The sequence below is a fragment of the Artibeus jamaicensis genome, unplaced genomic scaffold (genome assembly GCF_021234435.1).
Source record: "Artibeus jamaicensis isolate MK-2021 breed Jamaican fruit bat unplaced genomic scaffold, CSHL_Jam_final contig_490, whole genome shotgun sequence".
Taxonomy (NCBI): Eukaryota; Metazoa; Chordata; class Mammalia; order Chiroptera; family Phyllostomidae; genus Artibeus; species Artibeus jamaicensis.
In genome coordinates, this window is record NW_026521861.1 from 13914534 (window position 1) to 13939518 (window position 24985).

Genomic DNA, 24985 nt, shown 5'->3' on the forward strand with positions numbered 1-24985 from the left:
GGATGGACAGGGGTGTGCAAGGATGCTGTGTTGAAAGAACACTGGGCACAGGCCTTACATAAATACTCACTTGTTATTCTCTACCAAACCATAGTTCCATCCCTACGAGGGGATGTCTTATACAGAGGGCATTCACACTACTGCTGCAGAATATCCACTCTAAGGTACTTAGACATTCGCCTCTCAATGAGTTTTCAGAACTCTTTTCACAGTGAAGGAGTTTGTAGATCTTACAGAACACCTGCTGCAATGCATCAAACAAGAGGCATCGCCAGTGTTTTTAAAAGACAAGGAGGACTCATGTGTAAGTGCATATGCCACAGTGTTTTATCTGCAGTAAGAAATCAGACAACTGAGTTAAGATTAAACACTTTAATCAACTATAATAAATCAATATATATTATATAAAAAGTCTGATTCATGCATCAGAGTACATAAATTATATAATTGTCACATTATGCAATGCTTACATACTTTTGAGTTTGTACCTGCAAAAACGTATACAAGTTACTAGAGCATTTTACTTAAGTGTAATACTCTTCCGTTATAAATAATGCTTGTATCTTTCAAATACCTGCTAAATATATATACATTTCTAGATCTGCAGCATTTTTTTGTACCTGGAAATACAAACCATCTGGGAGCTTCAAAGATTAACAGGCCCAATGGATCATTTGTTACAGACTTCGATTCCATGGTAAAGGTGGGTTTTTGGCATAGAAATGAAATAAAACAACAACTCTAGCTTACTGCTTGGAGAGTTGCTACACTGCTTATTAAACACAACAGAAAACCCTTCAGATGCAGGTTAATTAGTTAAGGTGCTACCTATTGCATATTAAATACTTCCAATAACTGTGTGTGGATTAGCGAAGTTAAAAATCTGTGAGAATGGGGGCCCTCCACTGTGTGCTGACAGACCCCCGCATCTACCTCCCCAACCAGCGGCGCTGCGATCCTTCACCTCCCACTTCAAAGAGGTCGAGCATGCTCCACGTTCACTTACACACGCCCCAGTGACACCTAGCACATGGATGAGACACGTGAGTGCACGGACATCAAAGTTTCAGCTCCGCTTACACATCCAAGGTAGGTAGCTTTTCCTGGAAAGCTCCAGAGGCAAATAAAAGCTCTAGTGTAACAGGTACTAGATATATTGAAGACAGTCCTTTTCTTCTCACATTCTCCTTGCTAAAGAACAAGCACCCTGGTGGGGGTGGTGGACGGGGGGGGGGGGGGGGGGGGGGAGGCAGGCAGGGCTGTCACTAATGAGCTGCGTTTTACTGAGGTTTCCAGCCATGAAACCCTTTTAAATACAAGGCAACATTTTCACAGCTGGAAAATTACAACGACATCTTCATTTGCTGCCAAAAGCAATAGACGTGGTTATGTATAATCTATGGATAACACTACATTCGTGGGGGCATGGCAGAACCAGGCTCAACGCAGAACACAGCAGCCAAAAGCAACACGTGAGCGTTTCTCATGAATGGGGACGCGTCACTCTATGTACAATGCTGAGACAGGACCCTGGGAGTCAGCAAATGAAATGGAAGCCTCGGTGGAAAAACAGTATATAGTATGTTCAGTACTTTCAAAACTGAATTTCAAAGCTGGGACGGAAACTGGTTGTAAAATAATAGAAATACTTTAATAACAGAAGTATATTAACTTAGGTTTGAGATAAGCATCAATTCTGTGATTTAAAAAAAAAAATCCTCTTACTGGTGTGAAAGTATTTTTGAGCATGCATTTCTAAGCATAAATAAAATCCATTTATAAGCCTATAGTGCTGTGCATTATTTAATGAGTACCTATATTTTATTTGCATTTCTAAGCTACTAACAAAATACGCCATTAATACTTAAAAGTTACATTTTGGAAAAACAAACTAAAGTGACCTTTCTGTCGTCTCTTCTGGGATGTTAGGAAATAAAAATACTCTGTTTGCACTTCTGCCCAAACGCAGGAAACACTGATATGTTTACTGGGGAGCTGACTGATTTTCACATCCTGGTTTTCAGTTTCTTACATTCACAAACTACGAAAATATATATAATACGTTGTCTTCTAGGTCATGAGTGAAACTTCGTAAACATCCAAATAGAACATTTTTAGGCAGTGATAAATGCAGATTGCATTTTCAATATAATTCTTGTCTCAGATTTAAAGATACAACTATTGGGTCACTTATAACTAAATTGCTCACATGTGGATAAGTCTCATTCTTAACAATTTTTATATAAGCAAAGAATGTCTCCTTAAAAATGAATTTCCTCATAAAAAGAACAGCAGTTACTTGAACCATACTTTTTAATGAGCTCTTTCACATAAAACATACCCCCAACACAAAACCAACATCCCGGTTCATTCTATAAAGAGAAAATTTGGCCAAAGCATATTAAAATCTCTGCAAATAATCTGTCATCCTACTAAAAACACATGGATTTTGGTATTTTTTTTAAAAAAGTATAAAACAAGCTTCAATCATACTAACAACAGAAAAAATAAATGCTAAGAATTTTTTCATATTTAATAAATGTTAAAAATGGCACCATTTAAAAAAGTAATTAAGACTTCAAATGGGAAAATAAAACTCTACACCAGACTCGGAGGTTTATTAGAGAAACACGTAAGAAGGGAAAGTTGGTAAAGCTGTTTTTCCTTCTTCGTTTCTTCATTTCAAAAAATTAGTTTTGTATTTGGGGAAAATTTTCATAATTTCAAAATGTACGCTCTTACATACAGGAAAACTAAAAAAAACTCAGAAAATATAAGTAACAAGGGATTTTAGCTTATACACTGAATATAAGCTTACCAACTATTATACAATTCAAACCATTAAAATGAGCAAAACTCTGGTATCTGCTTTGTATTTAACTTTCAACGAAGTCTTAGTAGGGACACGTATTAGACAAAAATACACTTCATTAAAAGACTGAGAAATACATGTCTCCACATACAGGAATGTTTTCATTTTAAGTTCAGAAAAGACAGATTCGCTGTTTCATGGCAAGTATTTTAGATTTTTAAGGTAAAAAGTAGTAATTAGTAATGTTTTTATAACCAGTGTTTTTCACTCTAAATTTCAGACTAATTTTGTACAAATATATAAAGATAACTCATAGAGGCAATCAACATTTTGGGGGGCTGCAGACTGATTTTTAAAAGCCAACACATAATTTTGTGATAAATCAGTTCTTAAAAGGGTCGGTGAGGAATAATGTGTAACCTCATGCTAGTCCAGATCTCGCCTGCAAGCTCAGTCCTCCTTTAGTGACTGGTATTTTGGTTCAAGACCCAAATGCAACCATCTGTTCTATTATTTATGTAACTGGAAACCGAGCCTAATGCTTTATTCCCAGAGTTTGCCCACTGCTTTGGATTATCAGGCATCAGACGATCACCTACTCCCCCACCAAATTATCTTCAGCTTGAACTTCTTAATATTTTCTTTGCGAGTGATTTATAGGCATTCAGAATCTCAACAAAACAAATTACATTAGCTTATCTTCTGCTTAGAGCTTCGAGAAAACTCAAATGTTAAGATAAAAAATGAATTCAAGAAATCCATGCTGCTGTGAAGTTAGTAAAGTTAAAAAAGGACTTTTGGAGCGTTACTTTTGGAGGAAGAGCAAACATCTGATGCAGGAGTGGCCAGAGCAGCAGCCCATTTCAAAACCAAGGTTCACGGCGTCTGGAGTGACTGAAGCAACCTCCCTGGCACCAACCATAATACTGTCGTAGTGATGGGGGTCTGCTGTGCGTCAACCACGCACGCACGATTTCAAGTTCAGAACTGGCATCCTAATTTGAGAGGCAACCAGTTGTTCTTAAGTGTCCTAAAAACACATGTATATGTGAGGTATATCCACGTATTTTATATACGAATATACGTAAGCTTATATTCATGTACGTATATGTGTATATAAAACATGAAGTTTTTTTTTAAAGTAGTGTTTATAATGAGCAGTATTCCTGCAGCTAAACTGTCAACAAACTGAATGCTGGGAAACCAACCACAGTATCAATTGCCACATATCAACTGATGAGAAATATATTCCTGAGGAATAATTCATGTACCTTTGAAGACATTCCTAGGCCTATGGGGGAGACACAGGCTGGCTCCAGCACCTAAGGGAGTCCTAGGAACTGCTTACTGATCGAGAAGCTGGCCCATTTTCACTTTTAAACTTTAAAAGTTTAAATTACATAGCTCACTTCAAAGGTCTCTCTTGATAGTCCCTGCTGGTATTTGCAGGTAAAACACCTTTTCACAATGGAGAAGAGCATGTGATGAAATCTGGAAGCGTAGTCCCTTTTGGTAACAAGTCTTTCTTTCTTTTTTTCCCTGTCCTTTGCTTTCTTTCTCTTTCTTCCCTTCTTTCCCCTCTAACTGTAAGCAGGGTACAACTGGCTCTTTAACTGTTGGAGAACTTGCCGGCCTTCCTGGATGGTTCGTAGGGCACCCGGAGAATACTGGGCGTCTCCTCCATCACCCTCACCAGGAGGTTGTCGATGTAGTCCTCGAGTTCCCGGATGTGGGTGTCCTTCCTCCTCAGCAGCTCTTTGTGCTTCACGAGCTCCTGGAGCACCTCCTCATAGGTCAGGCTGCGGTACCCCGCAGTGGCATCGAAAGGGTTGCTGTCCTAGAACAGGACACACACACAGAGTGTCACTTTAGTAGATACAGTGCCAGGAACAAAATCGGAATCACTCTGAACTTCAACTTTTGGTTTTTCAAGCCCTGGTCAAGTGTCCCCTCTATCCTTGGACGGTTGGTCCGTGCTGAGGCCGGCACTCGGTCAGACGCACCCAACTCTTTATTATAACTCTGAACTCTCCTACAATCCTTTCTTAGAATGCGGACAACTTCCTAAAACAAGGAATTGACATATAACTTAAGATTTAAGATACAATGTTCTATAATAAATATAACTAAAACACCCCTAAAGATCTCTGAGAATGAACTTGGAGGAACTATAGAAAGCTACTGAAAACTACACATTTGGATATCGTTCTCATGAAATCACTTCCATTGAACTGTCATTTAACGTTACCCCTTTTGACTGGAGAAGGTTACCAGAAGCGGCAATACCAAACCTGCTTCTCGCTATGAAATGCTGAAGGCACTCAGACTTGAAGCAACAGGCTTCCTTATAAGAAGCTCCCATTCAAGGAACTCCTGCTTTAATTTAGGGGCAAACAGCTTTTTCTCCCTCGAGTAGCTAGTTCATTTCCTCCTCATAGTACTAATGCCTATATATTTTGTCTTATTTCCCTTTTTGCCCTGGTTATCAGGAAACTCAGAGTTCAACTGTGATAATGCTGATATTTAGGATTAGTATATTATCTACATTGTCTTCCATGTCACTATTGACTTATTTTGTAAAATTTATTCTATGGATGAAAATTCTGTTTACATAAACGTAAATATAAACAAAAAAGAACAAAAAAGGCACTGATTTAATTCGTGTTCATTACACAACATTTTAACAATAAAAATATATTTTTCAGGAATGTACTAAAAATAATGACATCTGTTTACAGTGTACAGTAATTAGGTTTTCCATTATGTAAAATATAATGGCCAAATATAAAATAGCATTTTAATGCCTTTTCTTATGCAGTTCTATTACTAAACTCAACAACTTAAAATGGTTTTCATCACTTTCCTTCAAAACATTTCCATTTGGCTTTAAGAAAAATAAACTAAAATACTGCGGAAATTGCTCTTACTCTTTCAGATTAAAAGTATGTACTGTAAACAGTGGGGATGGAGAACAAGAACCAATAAATGCAGAAAGGCCATTTTTCTTCCTTTTTTTAAAAATAGGAATTAAATGTGTCTTTACCCATTTTCAGGGTCTACGTTAATCTGCTATGTGTCCAGAAGTTTTCACTAGTAAACCCAAGGTGTAACTCTTGTCCTCTCCTGCCCCAGGCACCACGCACGGCTTTGCCGGCACAGACAAGGTGTTGCTCGGGTTATCAGACCACACTGTCTTCTCCAGGACAATGAAAAAAATTCAGGGTGGAGAAACCTTTCCACCCCCATAGGATCTCTCGGGTTTGGTGGAGAAGCCACTGCTCGCACCAGGCAGAAACGTTTCATGGGCATCTCAAACGGTCGGCTCCGCGTGTTCAAAGGAAGAAACGAGGTTTCAGGCACAGTGATCACACAGGTCATCAGCGGAGCGTGGCTGGAAACTAAGGTTCAGGGCAGGGAGCAGAGAAAGGCTGAAACGGTGGGTTCCAGGCAGACCATCAAGGATGTTCAATGCCATTACTAAGGACCTGTAGACTTACTGCTGTGGGAAAAAGGAGGGCATTGAAGGTGTCCAAAGACAAGAAGGAAATGATTAAAGCTAAGTTTTAGGAAAATTAAAATGGCAGCAGTGGGTAAGATCATTTGGAGGGACTGAGATTAGTTATAAAGCTGTTGGAACATTGCAGAGGAGACTTAATAAGACCCTCCACCAGATCAACGAATGAAGACAGAGAACGCTAAAGGAAGTGGGTTTAAATTCTGTGATGTGCATTTGTAAGAACTTACTTGGTTTCAGCATTGGAAACTGGGAATGGATACAACCTTATGCACTACCTCTGTCCCTAAAAACATTTCAGAGTGTCTGTCGCTCTGCAGCACTGGAAGGAAGACCCTGGACACAGTGTGGATTCACTCTCTGCTCTCTTCCCTCTTGGATCAACTAATCCTTTTAGAGATTAATTCTCAGCACCCATACTCTCCGTGTGTTTAATTGGTCATGAGTAGTTTGGGGATATAGACATTATTATAATTCCCTAACCGCATTCTTATTATTCTTATATTTATTCTAAATATAAGAATATATTCTAAATATCTATTCTAAATATTCTTTTTTAAAAATATATTTTATTAATTATGCCATCACAGTTGTTCTATTCCCCCCTTCATTCCCCTCCACTCTGTATAAATATTATATTAAGCAGGTTTCTATAGAAGACAAGACATACAATACAGGTAAGTATATTTTTTTAATTTATTAAAAATAAGCTAATGTGTCTCACTTTAACCTGAGTGATTCTGCACAAGTCCAAGACAGAAACCAACCTAGGCCTCGCTTTCCTTATTTGATAAATGAGATAGTCTCCAAGGTCCCTTTTATCTCTAATATCTCCTGGTCTATGCACCAAGTTTTCTCAACTGCATTTTATAAAAGTGGCACCATCCAACTGATGCGGTTTCATTTTTCTAATAAAACATTTAATGAAAAATAGGAATTCTTACGAAAATTGCAGGAATTACTGACATTAGAGTAAATGGGATTCATTACTGACTGGTTGACTTTTATGTTTTTCTCCTCATTTGACGTAAGAATAGCATGTATGAGTCTCACTAATCTTAATTAAATTATACATATATAAACTGACTTCTCCAAACTAAGTCCGCAGTGAGCACAGAAAATCACTTTAGCACTGCACACCAGCACTACCAGATAACACAGCTAAAAAAAACCTTAACATTTCTCTAAAGACAATGAGGAAGGAAGATGTCAAAAAAATCTTATTTTGACATAGTCTAAATTTCATGCCATGATATAAATCAGTTGAACAATTTAATCTGAAAATAATCATTATCCTGGAATATTGTTTGACACTTTACAGTCACAATTTGAAAAACACAGATCCACTCTTTGGCTTATTTTTCCCCTACAACTGTCTAATACTTATGTATTAGACATCAGTAATATTACGTCTACACTACTATAGACAGATTTCCTGAAAATACATTTCTGACCTTTTCAATACATTTTCCATTTGTTCTTTTATGTAAAAATTTTACCCCAAATTTCTGCATGAAGTTTCTAGGCAGAAAAACATCTTAGAAATACATATACTATAAACTAAATTCTAAAAAAGAATATAATGTAATTAAAAACAATTTTATGCTTAGTTCCAGATTTTATCCTGTATTTGAAAATCATGTAAACCTTTTAATATTAGGCAAGAGATTCTCAGATTGATAAACATCTATCCTTGTTTACTGATATAATTCTAAATAAAATAATAAAGAGTAATATCAATTAATATATACAACAGGAAACTCAAACATTTTCTGGTCACAAAAAATTATTTTGCTTAAAGAGGGAAACTCTCAGGCAAACATAAAAATTGATTTTTTTCAAAAAATATTTTTTAATACTATTACTGGAAAAACTTCTAAAACTGAGAAATTTCCACACTGGTAAAGACTCAACCTACAGTGGTCCCTAAGTCCTCAGCGCTCTTCCCTGCAGCCTTTTCCATAGCACATGTGTTTTTAAGGTGTCTTTTCACACTGGAACGTGATATAAATCTTTCTTCTCTCTTCCCCTTTCACAACCAACCCTTTTTCAATCACACCCAACCTCTGTTAAAAATTTTCATACGCAGGTACAAGAAATTAGGGAGAGAATATGGAATTATGACATGAAGTTCTCTAATCAGAACTTTAAACAACACAGCTGTGCAGGGGCCTTTGAGCGCGACCAGGGATCTGTTGTTACTTTATACACAGCCTAGCCTCTTACATCAGGAAATGGATATGTTTTTTACAATATTTAAATTGGAACAAAAGCAAATTATCGGGACTCAAAATAACTGAAGATTTAAAGAAAGGTTGTCCTGGTAACCAAATATTGGTGGGGTACTAACTGACATCCAAGGCAACTGGAGGGGAGAGAGAGATAAAATGAAGGCCTGGCATTCTGTGACCATCTCATTATTGTTCTAATGAGGAACTTTGCTCTGGGAATATCATCTCAGCTACTTTCACATCTTTTGTCCTACTCCCTTCATCTCCCTTTCAGTCCTTAATTAGGCCGTAAAGAGCTCGCACTGCCCTTTCAACTGGCTACTGGTCCTGTTTAAACACTGCGCTCTCACCGACAGGTGTTGGCACTAGCATGTAAGACATACGAACTTAATTACAAAATACTATGTCCAGAAGGGGGAAAAATAACTTGGTGGATGGCTATTATGGGAGAACTTAATGTAAATGACTTCAAACATCTTATAATCTTCAACATAAAAATCGTTCAAATACTTTTCCTCTAAAACGATCAGTATGAGGATGAGCTTTCTCCTCTTAATTGTCTCTTGCAGTAAATTAACAACACCTAGTAATCCTTTAACTGTCATTTAGAATAGTTAGTATTCCGGAGAAAAATAATCACACATCAAGGATTCTTTTATCACCTTTAAATCCTTTAACTAAAACAATTTTCACATTTTATTTCTTTAAAGAATTCTAAGGATGCTTTTACAGAAATAAATTACGAGATTTGGAAAAGTACATTTACAAGCACATAGAAATTGTAATTAAGGTTACTTAATAAACAATCGCTGCACATTAAATCGATTTTTTGATGTTGCATTTTGTTTGAGATTAAGTAATCGCCTGATAGAATTCATTTTACTACCTGATCAAAGGCTGACTTCATACATTCTGACATTTCTCGCCAGACTGCCATATTATAAAGACTTGAGTATTTATGAAACATAAAAACTTACAAACCATTTACATAAAGCAGCAAAAACACAATACAAAGGCCTCTGCTTCTATGTTTTCTACAATTTAAAAGAAATAACTACATTTAGAATGGTTTATACACTACCATGGTTTATTCTGGGCATATCTCATTATAGAAAACTGTGACATCTTACTGCTTTAAAAAATTCTTATTATACATCTGGATCACACACTTTAAGGACAGATGGTTCAAACGGCAACCGCCAGCATCTTGGAATAAAGGCTCTATTTCTGTTATTCAGTGAGAGTTTGGTTTTCTACCAAGAACATGTGCCCAAGTTTTTGTAAAGTAGCCTCTTCCCTAGGTTCAATACATTTAGAATTGACAAGATGCAGTGGAACGCTGAACAGACACAAACCTGGACTTCAAGTAACAACAAAAAAGAAGTCGAGACACCTGAACAAGCCTTACCAAAGGCATGAGCTAATTTAGCCGGTGGCTAGCAAGCCTGTTAATGTACATGGTTTTGTTCTGATGAGCAAGGTAAAGCGGTCTACAGGTTCTTTCAGATACTTTCACGGTTAACGGGATCTCTTGCCAGGATGCTTTTCTTATTGTTGAATATTAACAAAGAGTTTTAGTCCTTCTTCAGTCTTTGTCCCAGTAACAACAAAAATGTTCGTTTTCTCCACATGCTCTTATTTCATAACTATAATTCTGACCTTGATGTACAGCTTCCCTATTTATTTGAAAAGAGTCTGCAAACAAAATGTGTAAACTCTAAGCAGTTGTCAATTACAATTACGTTTACCGGAACTTCCAGAAATTGTATGGAAGTCACAACCTATCTTATATTGAAAATAAAGACTAAATTTCGCTTTTCTTCTTTCTCCTCAAATGACCACGCTGAGCTATGACCTGCAGGTAACTGAAGGGTTCGAGGAGCTGGAGGCCTTTTTAGAAATGGACGCTGGACAGAGGCTGACTTGTGGTTTGTTTTTCGGTTGTCCTCTACACCCCTCCACAACTTACCGGAATTTTCCTGAGGTCTTCACTGCTTGTCGGGTTCATAGGAAAACTGAGCAACAAAAGACAAACACAAATGTTAAAAATGTAGCATAGTCCACATGGGAGGGACGAAAAACAGAACATTGTTAACCAACATTTCAGTAACAATTTCTAATTGTTAACCAACATTTCAGTAACAATTTCCACTTATCTGAGTGATTTAGAATGAGTGGAAATCACCCAGATGAGTGGAATTTCATCCAGGGTTTAGAAGAAAACCAGTACCTACTCAACATTCTAAAGCCACTACAATTTTTAAACTTTGAAGAAAAACCCCTTAGTTATTATCAGAACTGAAGAATTGTACCTCTAAATATGTAGTTTCTGCATAGCTTTAAACATAAGCATTTTACCCATTGAGCTATCTCCCAAAACTCAGTTTTGTAACGCTATTATTCATTTTACACGCACACACTCACCTTAGGCCTCCTGATATAAAATGATGAAGAATAAATTTAAGTTGGAAAGATTGTAGCATAACAGAGTTAAAGCAAACTTTTCAAAAAATTCTATAGGTACTAGAAAAAGTACCTTTTAAACACTAGCCTATCAGTGAGAACACATTCACAGTGGTCAGAACCATCTCTGTAATGAATGTGATTTCTAAGTAGCTGGTCTTCAAAATGCAAACACCCAAATGGACCAAAAAAAAAAAAAAAAATGGATTTCCTCTCCAGAGAGAGTACAGAAACATCACAGCTGAGGGCTGTAATCATTTTCTTCCGCGAAACAAGTCCATTAGGAGGGGCCGCAACCAAAAAAGAAGCTAAACTTCAAAGCCATCTGATGAGTAAACATTTCATCATTGCGATTCAAGTTTAATTTTTACCCTGCACTTAAGAGTATTAGCCATTATAACCTCTACAAAGCATTTCTGTCCTAGGAACCTTTTTATACCTCCTCCAAAGACTTAACAGTAAAAATTTTTTTTTACATTATCTGTGCTTTATCAGCTAAATAATTGGAATCCTTTGAAGAAATTCACTTTTAAAACTTCTGACTGTGCACGCAAAAAGTCTGGATACTAGATATGAGGTCTGGAAAATAATCTATTATTGCAGGTACATGTCCCAAGCTGTAAATCTACAAAGCATACATGCCATGTACAGCCACCTCAGAAGAATCTCTCTGATATCCCAGGCTTCGTGCGTTATGGCTAAGATTTGCAGTGCGAGCTCTCTGAACTGGCGGCTGACCTTTTCCAGCTAAGACTTCAGTATAGCTGGGCGACGCGGCAGAAGGGAATGAAACACGTTTTGAATACCTAGAATGCACTATGTATGGGCAGAGGCAGCTGATGCGTTCTCCTTCCCTGTGTCTCGCCATTTTTACTGTGTTCCGTATGGTCCCGGGCTAGATTGCTGCACCAGCAAGGTCTCAAGAGCCAGACAAAAACAGTGGCTTAAACGCAAACAACAAAAACAAAATCCAAAAAGACATTATCACAGAGTACACCTCGGCCCAGGGCGCCAGGGGAGCAGCTGCTCACACATGTGGTTCCCATTCTCTCACATTCTCCATCCAGGCGGTCAGCACCTGGGGCCGGGGGGACCAATCTCTCCTTTCGCCATTATCTCACGGCTCGCTGTTCTCCAACAGCCAGGAAACCCATTCTGCTGCATCTCCCTCCATCTGACTGTGATAATCTCTAGGACAAAGTGACTGACACTCAGGTTTCACAGACACGATGGTTACCAGCAGAGAGGTGTTGAGGGCCCTGGTACCAGGAAGTGTGCATTCAAATCCTGGTTCTGCCCTGTACTTGCTGTGTGACCTTGAGCAAGTTACTTAACTTCCACTGTCTGGGCTCGTTCATCTGTAAAGTGGGGATGGCAACAGTATCTACCATACGAGGCAACAGTGAAGATTAAATTAGTTCACAACACGTAAAACACGTAGCACGGTACATGGCAGACAGCACGGGTTCAATCATTTATTTTATGTAATAAACATTTACAACATACTTAGACTGTTCAAAACATTTTCCCCAAATTAACTCTTTTCATCTTTATGGCCCTGGAAGCAGGTAAGATCTTCATTTCCGGAATAAGGAATGAGCCACGAAGCGGCGTGGTAGCTTGCTGGCGTCACCCCACTGGTGCTGGTGGGCGTGTCTGGCTCTGGCATCTGTCTTCCCGTCTGTGACACGCAGCCCTGGCCTCCATCCCTGCGCACAGTGAGCATGGGCTGCACTGTGCACACACAGGACACGTGGATTAATCAGAAAGAGCGCCTCCCCTGGTGGGGGGGCAAGCGCGCAGTCCAGCTGCACCGGGGGGAGGTCGGGACGACGCTCTTGAGAGTGAGACGTTCTGACCACTTGGAGGAAGACGTGCTCTACCATGACGACTGGTCGAGGAAAAGGTAGGGTTGTCAATGACATGAAGGATCAGCTGGCAGGCCAGAGACAGAGGACACTGAAGACACGGGGCACAGCCTGGCCACAGGGCAGCAGTGTTATCGCTGGACAACAGGGACTGGAACCCAAGGCAGCCGTGGGGAAGCAGCCCGGAAGGGTTCTGACGCCGAGATGAGGCTCTTACACCTCATCACAGAGCCACAGGCAACTTCTTCGCACCTTGAATCCCCTTCCATGAACGTTCTCTAAAGGTTTCCTGTGCAGCAGCATAACCCGTCCCGTCCCGTCCTTGAAGACTAAATATGATGACTGTGTATATTTCATTATGTCTGGGGCAGAAATTACTGAACTAAGAAATAGAAATGCTAGTGTTATATTTACGTTGATAAGGGTTTTTCAGAAACAGACATTTAGGACAAGGATTCTGTCAAAGTCATAAAGTAAAGGCACCCCACTGCTGTACCCTCTGGAGCTACAGAGACTCAGTAACAACCTGAAACACGTCGGGGACCGTTAGAAAGGTGGAACCGAGAAGGTGGCCACGGTAAAGGTTGACAGCTGCGCTGGACGCCACAGAGACCCTCTGGTTCCCATCCTACCTGAGAGCACTCAGAGGAGCCCTCTGACACTTGAGCAGTCCCCAGCCATGTCCGCCGACAGGGCCATTGTGTGGGGCATTGTCTGAAATCTAAAGGCAGAACCCCTCCCTCGTGGCTTGGCTTTCTAGCCACACACTGACGTGTCCAGCACATGACAGACTCACTCATTCATGGCTGCTTTTTTGATCTGTCCTTACAGGGGAAGAAAGTGTTAACTGAACTGGATTGAATTAGCTTGGTGAAAAATAAAATGTCTCTATTTATTGAAGTGTGGCACCAATTTGCTAAATATCTTTTCCTTTGGACCGTTCCTCACGTCACACAAGACACCAAATAACACAGCCAGACTGCTCTGCTGAGCCGCTGACAGGTTAAGGAGCGCAGTGTCTTTGACCAGGTAGAAAATGAACTTGGACACGTTCACACTGAAGAAAGTAAGTTTAAACTTCAGAATTAAAAAAACTTATTTTAGAAGTCAGAACTGAGGAGTCTGGGGGTGGCAGGGGATTTTAAAGTAACTATTAAGCTGTTACAAATATTTTAAATTCATATTTTAAAAGTTTTTTAAATGAATAAACTGCATTACCTTAACATTCTATAGTTTTCAAGTAAAAGCTTATTTTTTATTGGGATAGTCCAATTTTAAATATTTTTCTAAGTAAATTCTTATTTTAAATTTTGACATGAATACTATTCAAACATACCTTAAAGAATCACTAGTATTTCTCCTAATAACATCACTTACTAACTTATTCTGTAGAATGAATTTTGAGTAAACAAATAGGTAAACTGGTGAGAACTTCCAAGCGTTGCTTAATGTTTGCTATGAACTACCCTTCTGCAGACAGATCTGAAAAGCTACGCAATGTGGTACAACTGGCCACTGCAGAAACCACTCGCGTGTTCAGCAATCATCAGAATTTTTTCATCATCCTTCCTTATCTCTCCTTAAAACATAAATAGATTATTTGGAGCAAGAACACCTACGACTGGGAAGGGACTAATGAGAGTGAAAAAAGTATGAGGTGCTTGTCAAGATAAAAATAAAAACCCACAGAAGAACAAAGATCTATTAAAACTGCTTAACTAACTGTCTTGTTAGTATAAGACACTGCAAACTGCAAATTCTTGGATTTTAAGTCTTTCAATGAGAAAGACACTGGACGCTCTTTTGAAGGCATTTAAAGAGTACTATTTACATCTTCCTTAAGATCTCTTCCTAGGCCCCATTAGTGCTGCTAACATTACGAAGGTAAGTCCATTTTGGCCTACAACTTGATCCATTTTGTGTTTCATAAGTGAATTCCAGTTCTCTGAAAACTCCCACCTGGCTGTGGGTCCCCACAGGGGAAGGAGTGGGTGGCAGAGGGGTAGCGCTCTTAGACGCCAGTCATTCCTCATTGTGTGTGGGGAATACGCACAACTTTAAACTATCACAGAAGAGCTTCTGACATTAATTATGTTCAAAGGGGAGTAGCCCACTGATCTTCTTGTTTCACTGAGAGAGTGGGCTCCAGAGACCTGGGCCTTCACTTTGGTGACAAATGTAGCTGGGAGGAGGGGTATAAACAGAACTGTAACATAACATAACAAAACCTTTAACGAGTCTGAAAACGGGGGAAATGCCCCACTTACAGTAAAGCAAGGGCAAAAAAAAAAAAAAAAAGACGCTAGGCCTAACAATAACTGATATTGATTGGACTTCAACCGTGCCTTTCTGGGCACTTGAACTCACTTACTCCTCGTACCGACCCCAGGAGGAGAGTGTTGTTTTCATTCCCATTTACAGAAGAGCAAACAGACAGAGGAGGGAAGAAGCTTACTCTAGGCCACCCAAGTGACGAGGAGCCAGAGACAAAGGCAACCCAACTCTACGGCCCAAGCTCTGAGCCCCAAACTGCACTTCTTCCATTCCGCATAAGTGTTCTAACCTGTCCAGTCCAGTCCTACTGTGAGTTGGTTTCAAGGAGTCCGATACAATCTCCTAGGAATTCTTCCAATCAGAAATGACTACAAAAAGTCCAAGGCTTAGATCATCTTATAGAGATAGAATAAAGACTGAAAAGCAATAGGTGTTGAAATAACAATGCCCATCATTATGTCTGCCTCTCCTGCTCCCTCCCTGCACCCAAGGAGGGTGCATCACCCGGGCCCCCTCCCCTCTGGCTTCCATTTAGGTCCAGGAGGGAGGGGAGACAGAGTCCCCTGTCCTACTTTGCTCTGTGCCTCCCTGCCGGGGCACAGCTATAGCAGTAGCTTCTCTGCAAACAGCCAGAGCTGCAGCTACAGCTGCTCCTTTGCACCTAAGCATGGCAGTGCCACCCACACACTGGGGGTCCCCATGGCCACCCTGCCCCTCCACCGTACCCCTTGCCCTTGCCACCCCTCTGTAAACAATGTCTCTACTAAACTTTCCTCAATGATCCATTTTGAGTGTATCACGTGTCTCCTGCTGGGACTCGAACTGACACAAGTATATACAGTAAGTGCTGTGAATTATTCACTTAATAATTTAAAATAGGACAAAGGTTTATTATACTTATCTAATAAAAACCAGAGAAAAACAGTATGTCCCAATTATTCACAAGAGTTACCTACACTTTCTTTTTCCCTTCAACCTGAGGCTTATGTGCCATACCTAGTTTTTTAGCACTATTTTTTCGTTGTTGTTTCCAAAATATCCAGTCTCCTACTTTGTAAATGATACTTCACTGCTAGCCACAAAACAAAGTTCTGGCCTCCACTTAACACTTTCCACATTCACGGAGCTGGCGTAGCTTATGTTCAAAATTATTTCCAACTGAGAATTGCATTATTAAAGATTGCTCCTGCATCAAGTGACATGTACCTGAAAAAATACCACCTCGTATTTATATACTGTCTTGCTATTGTAACACGGTTTCACAAACAGAATTTCTCTGATGCCTGTTTTCAAAGGAATGGTAACCAGTAAGGTTTTATACGACTACAAAGGTGGACACAAGTCATTATACAGTTGCCGAAACTCACGAAATACACAAGAACCCTAATGTAAACTATGGCCTTGGTAGAATTACGATGTGTCAGTATAGGTCCATCGGTTGTGACAAACGCACCACTCTAGTGGGGGATGTCGCTCGTGGGGGAGGCTATGCATTTTGGGGAGTAGAAATATAGGGGAAATCTCTGTACCCTCTGCTCAATTTTGCTGTGACCTAAAACTGCTCTAAAAATTTCTTTTTCTTAGAGTTTGCCTTTTGTGTATCTTAATCCCTGGATTCCCTGCCCCTTTCTTCTAGGAACTACTTGAAGGAATATTTCCCTAATCTTTTCAGTCCTAGCACGTAACAGTACTTAGAACATCACAGGAGATGCTTACGAAATGTGTGTGGAATAAATTAATAGCTAGGACCTACTAAACATTAGTAAAAATGAACCTAATAGTTGACTGAGTAAATCAACGGTAGGTCAATACAAGTTTCAGCAACAAGACATAAACAAAGAGGAAATCATTTTTTTCAAATAATGAAGATTACTTATATCCAGGCCCGACAGTATATTAATGGAATTTTTTTCGGTTCTTTTTAAGATAGGGAGAATTATTCTGATACAACTGCCAATATGAAGTGAAATAAGTTTCAAACTGGTGACTTCCAATAAACTCAATTCAACTAGCCGGCCAGGTTAGCATCTCACCAACCAGGAACACCAGTTTTGATCTCTGACTATGGTACAGATTAACTCGAGATTTTTCTGGAAAATGCTAAAATCATTTATTCCACAGACATTCAACAGAGATGAAAGAAGTCAGAGGAGTTTAAAGGAATGTTCTTTAATGACCCTCTTTACAAAAACCCAGATAAGTGAAGTCTCCAAAAAGAATTCCCACCAGTAAACACACCTTTAGCATCTTCCAACTAGGCTTATTACACAGGCGGCTAGGGCTTCGGAGGCAAGGTGCAACTCCATACTGCTTTTTCTCCCCTTTCTTTTTTTTTTTGGGGGGGGGGAAACATTCAGTACCACATCAAATTAATGATATTACAGATTAAAGTACTACATTATCTCTCTTGGGATTGGGCAAGCATGCTAAATACATGAATAGCAAAATAGAGCCTAATACAGTATGTCTATTGGGATTACCAGTAATTTACTTATTACCATTCTCACAGGGCAACTCTCATGAGATGTCACAGGCAAGACAATTAAAAACTGTGGTCAGTGACACAAAAAAGCCTGGCCAGCAAATTCGGACCTAGCTGCGTTTCCCTCACCAACAGTAATAAATATGTTGTAGAAAAGCCCCAAAATGGGACAATTCAAAGATATCTATGAAATTAAGGCATGTTTCATTAAGAATACTATATTCAATCAAGTTTAACTTACTATTCTCCTTTGGAGAATAAAAGGAATAATTATTTTAAATATAGTCCATCATTAGGAATTCTGGCAGCCTACGCAGACACGGCTCCCCTCCTCCCACAACCACATCAAAATTACAACTAAAATGTAGAAAAATCATCAGAATCAGCAGAAACAGAGTTGAAAGGAAGTCTGACAACTACGGAATTAAAGAAACCACATCCACCTGGACTGGTACGAGGGGTGCACATGCAGAACGGCTGGTCCATTACCCACAAGTGGTGGACAGAAATAGGGAGGGATATCTTGGGAACAAGGAGACCCAGTCCCACACCAAATCCCCAGGCCAGGGTTCCAGTGCCAGGTAGGTAAGTCCCTGCAACTTCTGGCTGCAAACGCCAGCGAGGACTGAGTCGGTGGAAGTAACTTCTGGAGCCCCAGGCAGTTTCTCTTAAAGAACCCACACACAGACTCAGAGTCACTCCCTCTGAGCCCCAGCACTGGGGCAGCAGCTCGAAAGGCGCCCGTGGCGTGCAGGGAGAAACTGAGGAGTCTGGCATCAAGGCGAGCAGAGGCCACTTTTCCTTTTCTAAACCCTCCCCCCACAGAGCTGGCACACTGGTGCCATATCTGAGACTCCATCAATCTGACTAGGGCCACTGGATCTGCCTTCGAGATGAGATCCCCCAGAGACTCTGTCCCATCCAACTTACAGGCCCACTGAAGCTGCTTTTTCATATGAATGGCTGGTCTTGGCTCATGCTCCACAACTTCCTAAATCTTCTCAGAGAAGCAACAACTGGCCTCAGTGAACCCTGGCCTAGAACTAGCAGTGGCCAGACTAGACTCACAGCTTGGCTTTGCCTGGGAATCTCCAAGCCCAGCACAAGTAGCAGCCATCTCAGATTGCTTTACAGTTCAGGCAGGGTGGTCCCAGACAAAACACAGGTGGAGGCTGGTCTTGGCCTGCACCACCTGGTAAACCTCAGGGCCAGCCCACCCAGTGGAGAGCTGGAGACCACATCAGAGCACCACCACCCTGCCCCTGCACAGCTGGTCCTCCATGGAGGGCATAGGTTGGTGGTCAGTGGTCAAAACCGATCCCTACAAATGACTGGGCTGGGTAAATCCCTCCCACTGATCTACCAACAGCAACCAAGTGTCAACTATAAGAGCAGGGTATACTCACCACACACAAAGAGTACACCTCAAGTATCTGGCTCAGGGGAAAGGGGAGGCTGTGCCACTGGACCCTACAGGACACCTACTACATTAGGCCACACTACCAAGATGCAGAGTCAAAACAGCTCTACCTAATACACAGAAATAAACACAGGGAAGCTGCCACAATGAGGAGACAAAGAAACATGGCCAAAATGAAAGAACAGATCAAAACTCCAGAAAAGGAGCTGAACAATATGGGGATAAGCAATCTATTAGATGCGGAGTTCAAAACACTGTTTATAAGGATGCTCAGGAAACTTAGTGATGACCTCAATAGCATAAAACAAATCCAGTCAGAAACGAAAAATACACCAACTGAAATAAAGAACAGTTTACAGGGAAATACAATAGAGCAGATAAAGTTTGGAATCAAATCAATGATTTGAAACATAAGGAAGCAAAAAACAACCAATCAGAACAACAAGAAGAAAAAAAAATCCAAAAAAAAAAAATGAGGATAGTATAAGCAGCCTCTAGAACAACTTCAAGAAGTCCAACATTCGCATCACAGGGGTGCCAGAAGGAGAAAAGAAAGAGCAAGAAATTGGAAATCTACCTGAAAAAATTAGGAAAGAAAATTTCCCTAGTTTGGTGAAAGAAATAGATATGCAAGTATAGGAAGCATGGAGTTCCAAACAACATGGATGGAAAGAGGCCTATCCCAAGATACATCATAGTGAAAATGCCAAAGGTTAAAGATAGAGAATCTTAAAAGCAGCAATAGGAAAGAAGTTAGTTATATAGAAGGAGGTTCCCATAAGACTTTCAGCTGATTTTTCAAAAGAAACTTTGCAGGCTGGAAGTGATTGGCAAGAAATATTCAAAGTCATGAAAAGCAAGACCTATAGCCAAGTTTGCGCTACCCAGCAAAGCTATCATTTAGAATCAAAGGGCAGATAAAGAGAGCTTTCCAGACAAGAAAAAACTAAAGGAGTTCATCATCACCAAACCATTATAATATGAAATGTTAAAGGGACTTATTTAAGAAAAAGGTCAAAACTATGAACAATAAAATGGCAAAAAATACAAATCTATCCACAATTGAATCTAAAACGCAAACTAAACAAACAAGAACAGAGACAGGATCGTGGATACAGAGACCATTTTGATGGCTGCCAAATGGGAGGGGCCAAGGGGAGAATAAAGAGGTGAAGGGGTTGAGAAGTACAAATAGGTAGTTACAGAACAGCCATGGGGATGTGAAGTACAGTGTAGCAATGGAGCACCCAAAGCACTCATATGCATGCATGGACATGTATAACAGTGTGGGGATCGCCTACGGGAGTGGAGGGTCCTGGGTGGAGTGGGTAAAAGGGGAAAAAATCAGGACAACTGTAATAGCACAATCAATAAAATATAATTTAAAACAGATAAAATAATTCTTTGTATTAAATTTTTAAAAAATACACTCAATGCACAAACTGTCCGATGTAAGCCCTATGAATCCCAGCAGCTCTCCACTTCTTTCAAACCGACTTTCTCAGACATCTCTCTCTCCAGCGCCCTAGTACACGAGAATGCGTCTAGCAGCAAGTACAAAATGTCCTTGATACCTCAAATTGAAGTTAAAAATGCAGGTGGATTTTTGCACTTTACTCATATGTCTTTCTCTTGATACCAAAAGCATCCTTTCTCCCTAAATCTTCAGGGATGCCGTCGCACTGAGACGTTGTGTTTATCCTGTCACTCTGAGTAGACCCTGGTCCACTGCCTGCTTTATACCCACTGGAGTCTATTTGGGCTTGGGGTGTGGAGGTGGGGGTGGGGGCGGGGGGCTGTGCAGTGAGAATCAAGTGCTATTTATTTGAGCAGCAAAACAGTAAAACTGGAAAGGAGTGTTGAGAACAAGGCCACAGGCCCCCAGACGGGCCAGACCCGGCACAGGCTGTCTGTCTGTCTGTGTGACCCAGACCAACCAGCCTCTTCCTGTGAGGAAAGAAGGTGCACAACCCAGGCCCGGCAAACTGGCCCTGGGTCCCTCTGGACTAGGCACAAAAGGGTAGATGGCCCACAATGCCCCTGGCTGAGAGTACCCCAAGCTGGCTCTGTAACTGAGACAAGGCCAAGTTCTGGAGAGGAAGCTATGGTGCCCTCTTTAACAACTGAGCTCAGCCACATGAGTTTAGGAAAGAGACATCATACTTTAGGTCAAAGTCAAAGCTTAGAAATGTACCAGTCACGGGCCTTACTCGTGCTATGCAAGAATTTCTGAAATAGGATTTTACGGCAATATTGAGTTTAATGCCTTTGCCACGAATAGGAACAAAATAAACATTCTACTTAATACAAGAAATACTTTCACTTAATCTCAATGTAGTTTAGTTTATTTCATTAAAGACTATTACCAAACACACATCTTGAAAGAAACTAGAAAATCTATCAAGTTTGTTTTGGGCCAAATGTATGTCCTTTATTGGTCAGTAAAAAACTCAAACTCCTAAATTCTACTTGTATTTAATATTTTTAAAGTTGAGGATGTATTACTACTTAGGAAGATCCTCACATAACTTCAAATAGTTCTGGGGTTGCTACATAGTAAAGTCCCAGCGAGAGCCACTGTTTCCAGGTTCACTGTGTGGCAGACACTCCACTTGGGACGGTCCTCTCTGCCCCTGCAGGACACCAAGGTGGCTGTCCCCTGTAACAGTTGGAAAACAAGGTCTCTGTCCCCTTAGAAAGGGCAACACGAGGTCACTCAGCTATTCAGCAGACTCAAATCCAGACCTAAGTCCAAAACCTGAACTTGTAACGCTGCTCCCTTCAAAACATGCTATTACCACACACACATATTTCTTCATGTCACACTGCCTGTTCCAGTGCCTGAAGCTTCCAGAAGTTGAAGCTTCATCCTTCAACTACTGGAAGGATGTAAAATCCTTGGGTAGAAGAAGTTAACTAGAGCCTCTGAATTAAGTATTAGATTTTGCTCAGTATGATTTCCATTTTTATTTGGGTCATGTTACGTCTTTAAAAAGAAAACAATTGTGATGAAACAAATATAAGGTACCCCACCTCAGGAAAACAAAACACATGATTAACCTGGACACCCCCACTCCCCTCCCGCCCCAGGCTCTGTAACGAGGTCTCAGTGCAGAGCTGCCCCTAATTGGCTCCTCGATAGACAGACTTCCTAGGGGAATGGCAGACTGGAGCGTAGGGCTCGCGACTCCAGCTAGAGAAGGGAGGGGCATTACTCAGGAGTTGGTAAAAAGTTGTCTTCAGTAAGACAATTATCTGTCTCGTAATCCTTCCCCAACTTATAAAATCATGTTCAACGGTCAAGGACAAGCTCAAAGACCTCTTCCTTAAAGCAGCATTCCCCAAATTCTGGCAAACAGTTCCCCCACCTTCCCACAGCACGCACCGTGGTCAACACGGTCCACTGTGCCTGGATGACGAGCCACTGCTCACACCCCCTGCTGCGCAGCTCCTGGGGCTCCCAGGCCTCTCTGAATCCCTCCGTCAGCCCACCTGTCCCAGCCCCGGCAGAGCTGGACACACGTCTGCTCAAGCAACTTTAGAAAGTGGCAACGTGAACTAAGTTTTATTCTAGGCCTAGCTGATTCACGTAATTGCTATTTAAGCAGTACTAGCACTATCATCAGAAAGAGTTCTAGGCTTAAAAATATACGTAAAATACATTAAAACATTTTATTTGTTTTAATGTATTACTAATAGTAAACATGTATTACTAATAATTAATAGTAATAGATATTACTATTAATAGATATTTTAATACTTATACAATTATATTATGTTGTAATTATTTCATAATATAATGCTGAATTACATTTAACACATCAAATCAAAGAGCGGTAATTTATCCTTAAAGTTTAAGTTCAAGGAGACAAATGTCTGGATCCTAACATTCTTAGAAACTAGACAAATGCATTTAAAAAGTCATTTCATAATCAAGGTAATTTCCTGATTTTCCATCACCAGCAGCCATTTAAAACACCCCTGGCCACTTCCCAGTGGCCACCCCCATATATTAAAATCGACAGAAACAGTGCCTGTTTTCCAAAAGTTGAAGCTTCATGGTCATGAAAATCGGTAATGACAGGTACTGTAGCCACAGTGGCCCCAAAGGAGCTGTCCCAAACGTTGAAACAGGAGGCCTGGAAACACCGTATCCACGGAAGAAACAAGTCATTCTCTTCGCAAGAAACTAACAAAAGGGGCCCAACCGGGGATTTGGTAAAGCCAGAACCCCGGGAGAGAAATGCATGTAGTAACTACAGTGCTAAAGTGAGCAAACTTTACATGGATTCGATCCATAAGCAATTCCAGAAATTTGCATTCTTGTGTTCAAAGACGCCACAGTGTGTTTCCAGTATTTAAAACCACACTCTTAACAGCTATTTTACCATGTTGATACTAACTTGCCTGTCTTGTCAACTCAAAACACATAATTTCCCTTCTCTGAAATAAAACTCTCAACAAGATAGCATCTCATTAAAAACAAAAACAAAAAAATCAAACATCCCCATCAAAACCGAAGCTGCCAAGTTCAGTTCTGAGAGTGCAGGCCCGACATTGCTGTAGTGGTTCTCACAATGCTGTGTTTCATCACATTCAGGGCACAGTCGGAAGAAGCACCACCGGGATAATCCTCACCGTTTCCTTCCCAGTTCCCCCTCCCCCTCCACACGCACACACGAATGGGTAAGTCCTGTCTGTTTTAGCCCAGAAAAGTATGTCAGAGATGTTCTCTTCCATCCTTGCTGCCAAGTAACCTTCTGTCAGCTTTCAGCTCAGCAACTGACACTAACTTCTTAACTGGTTTTCCTGCCCGAGTCCTTCTCCTCTCCTTTCCGCTCCTGTCCCCAGCAGACGCCCCGCACTACAGGGCTATCTGTGTGAGATAGTCCTTCGATCATATTACAATTCAATTTAAAAACCTGTTATGGTTCCCCAACGCCTGTAGCATGTCCAGTCCTTAGCACAGAATTCAGACCTAATATTTACATGCCTGCTTCTACATGCTCGAAGAGCAGGATTTATATCTTCATAACCTCTGATTTCCATGCATACAGTACATTTTCAAAAGTAATGAAAATGAAAATATCAGTCGATCACCAGATCTGAAGTTCGGAAAAAAGTCATATTGCTGGACTGAAGTGGCCACACTGTGGAAGCAAGGGAATGAAGTGGGAGACCTGCGAGGGCCTTCTTTCCATTCTTAACCCTTAATCCTTAGAGAGTATAACATGTTTATAATAATGGTTTGCTGACTGTAGGAGTTTTCTGAACCAAAACTCAATTCACACCCCAACAATTTCAAATTTACGCAGGCGATAGCTAGACCCAATACTTGACATTGGGGATATCAAGTCTCAGCCTCCAAGGTGCCCTAGAGGTACCCAGACGTATGGCTGGGGGAGCCTGTGCACGCGGGTAGAAACCAAAGCTGTGAGGGGCCGTCTCCTCTCTGGTCAGGACCCTGACAGTTTTCAAGTGGATGAGAAAAGTAAGGTCAACTTGGAAGAGGCAACTTGAGCCAACAGGCCAGAGATGGAAAAATCAACAGAACAGTAAGTGTCCAAACAATTTAGAATCATATCATTTACACCTTTCCAATGTATTGTTCTCAAAATGCACATGGCTCACCAGTGACAACTAACAAAAATGATAAATCTGTATGTAACACACTTTCCTGTTTGTTGGATTTTACAAGGAAACAATTCTCTCAAATTCTATATAAAAAGCTAAACCAAAAAAATTACACATTGATTTACAAAAATTAGTGCACCGGGGTCACTGGAATATGATTTTCATACGTCCCCATCAGAAACCTCGGGAGGACTTGGGTACCAAATCTTGTATCTGATCACATCATAGCAACCTGTTCTCTTTAACTATCGGACTCACTTTGTGTTATCCTGTGTCCAGTGCCTAAG

The 24985-nt window shown here is 40.6% G+C and overlaps 1 protein-coding gene across 1 annotated transcript in view; it reads right to left on the reverse strand.

The window, feature by feature from the left end:
* Window positions 1-417: 417 nt before the first annotated feature.
* Window positions 418-24985, reverse strand: part of RAB11FIP2 (RAB11 family interacting protein 2) — a 40009-nt gene continuing 15441 nt past the window's right edge. The window contains exons 4-5 of the mRNA XM_037132876.2: window positions 10527-10572; window positions 418-4649 (exon numbers count right to left, since the gene is read on the reverse strand). Coding sequence (XP_036988771.2) covers window positions 4422-4649; window positions 10527-10572 — 274 coding nt within the window. The 3' untranslated portion in view covers window positions 418-4421. The remainder of the gene's footprint in view (window positions 4650-10526; window positions 10573-24985) is intronic.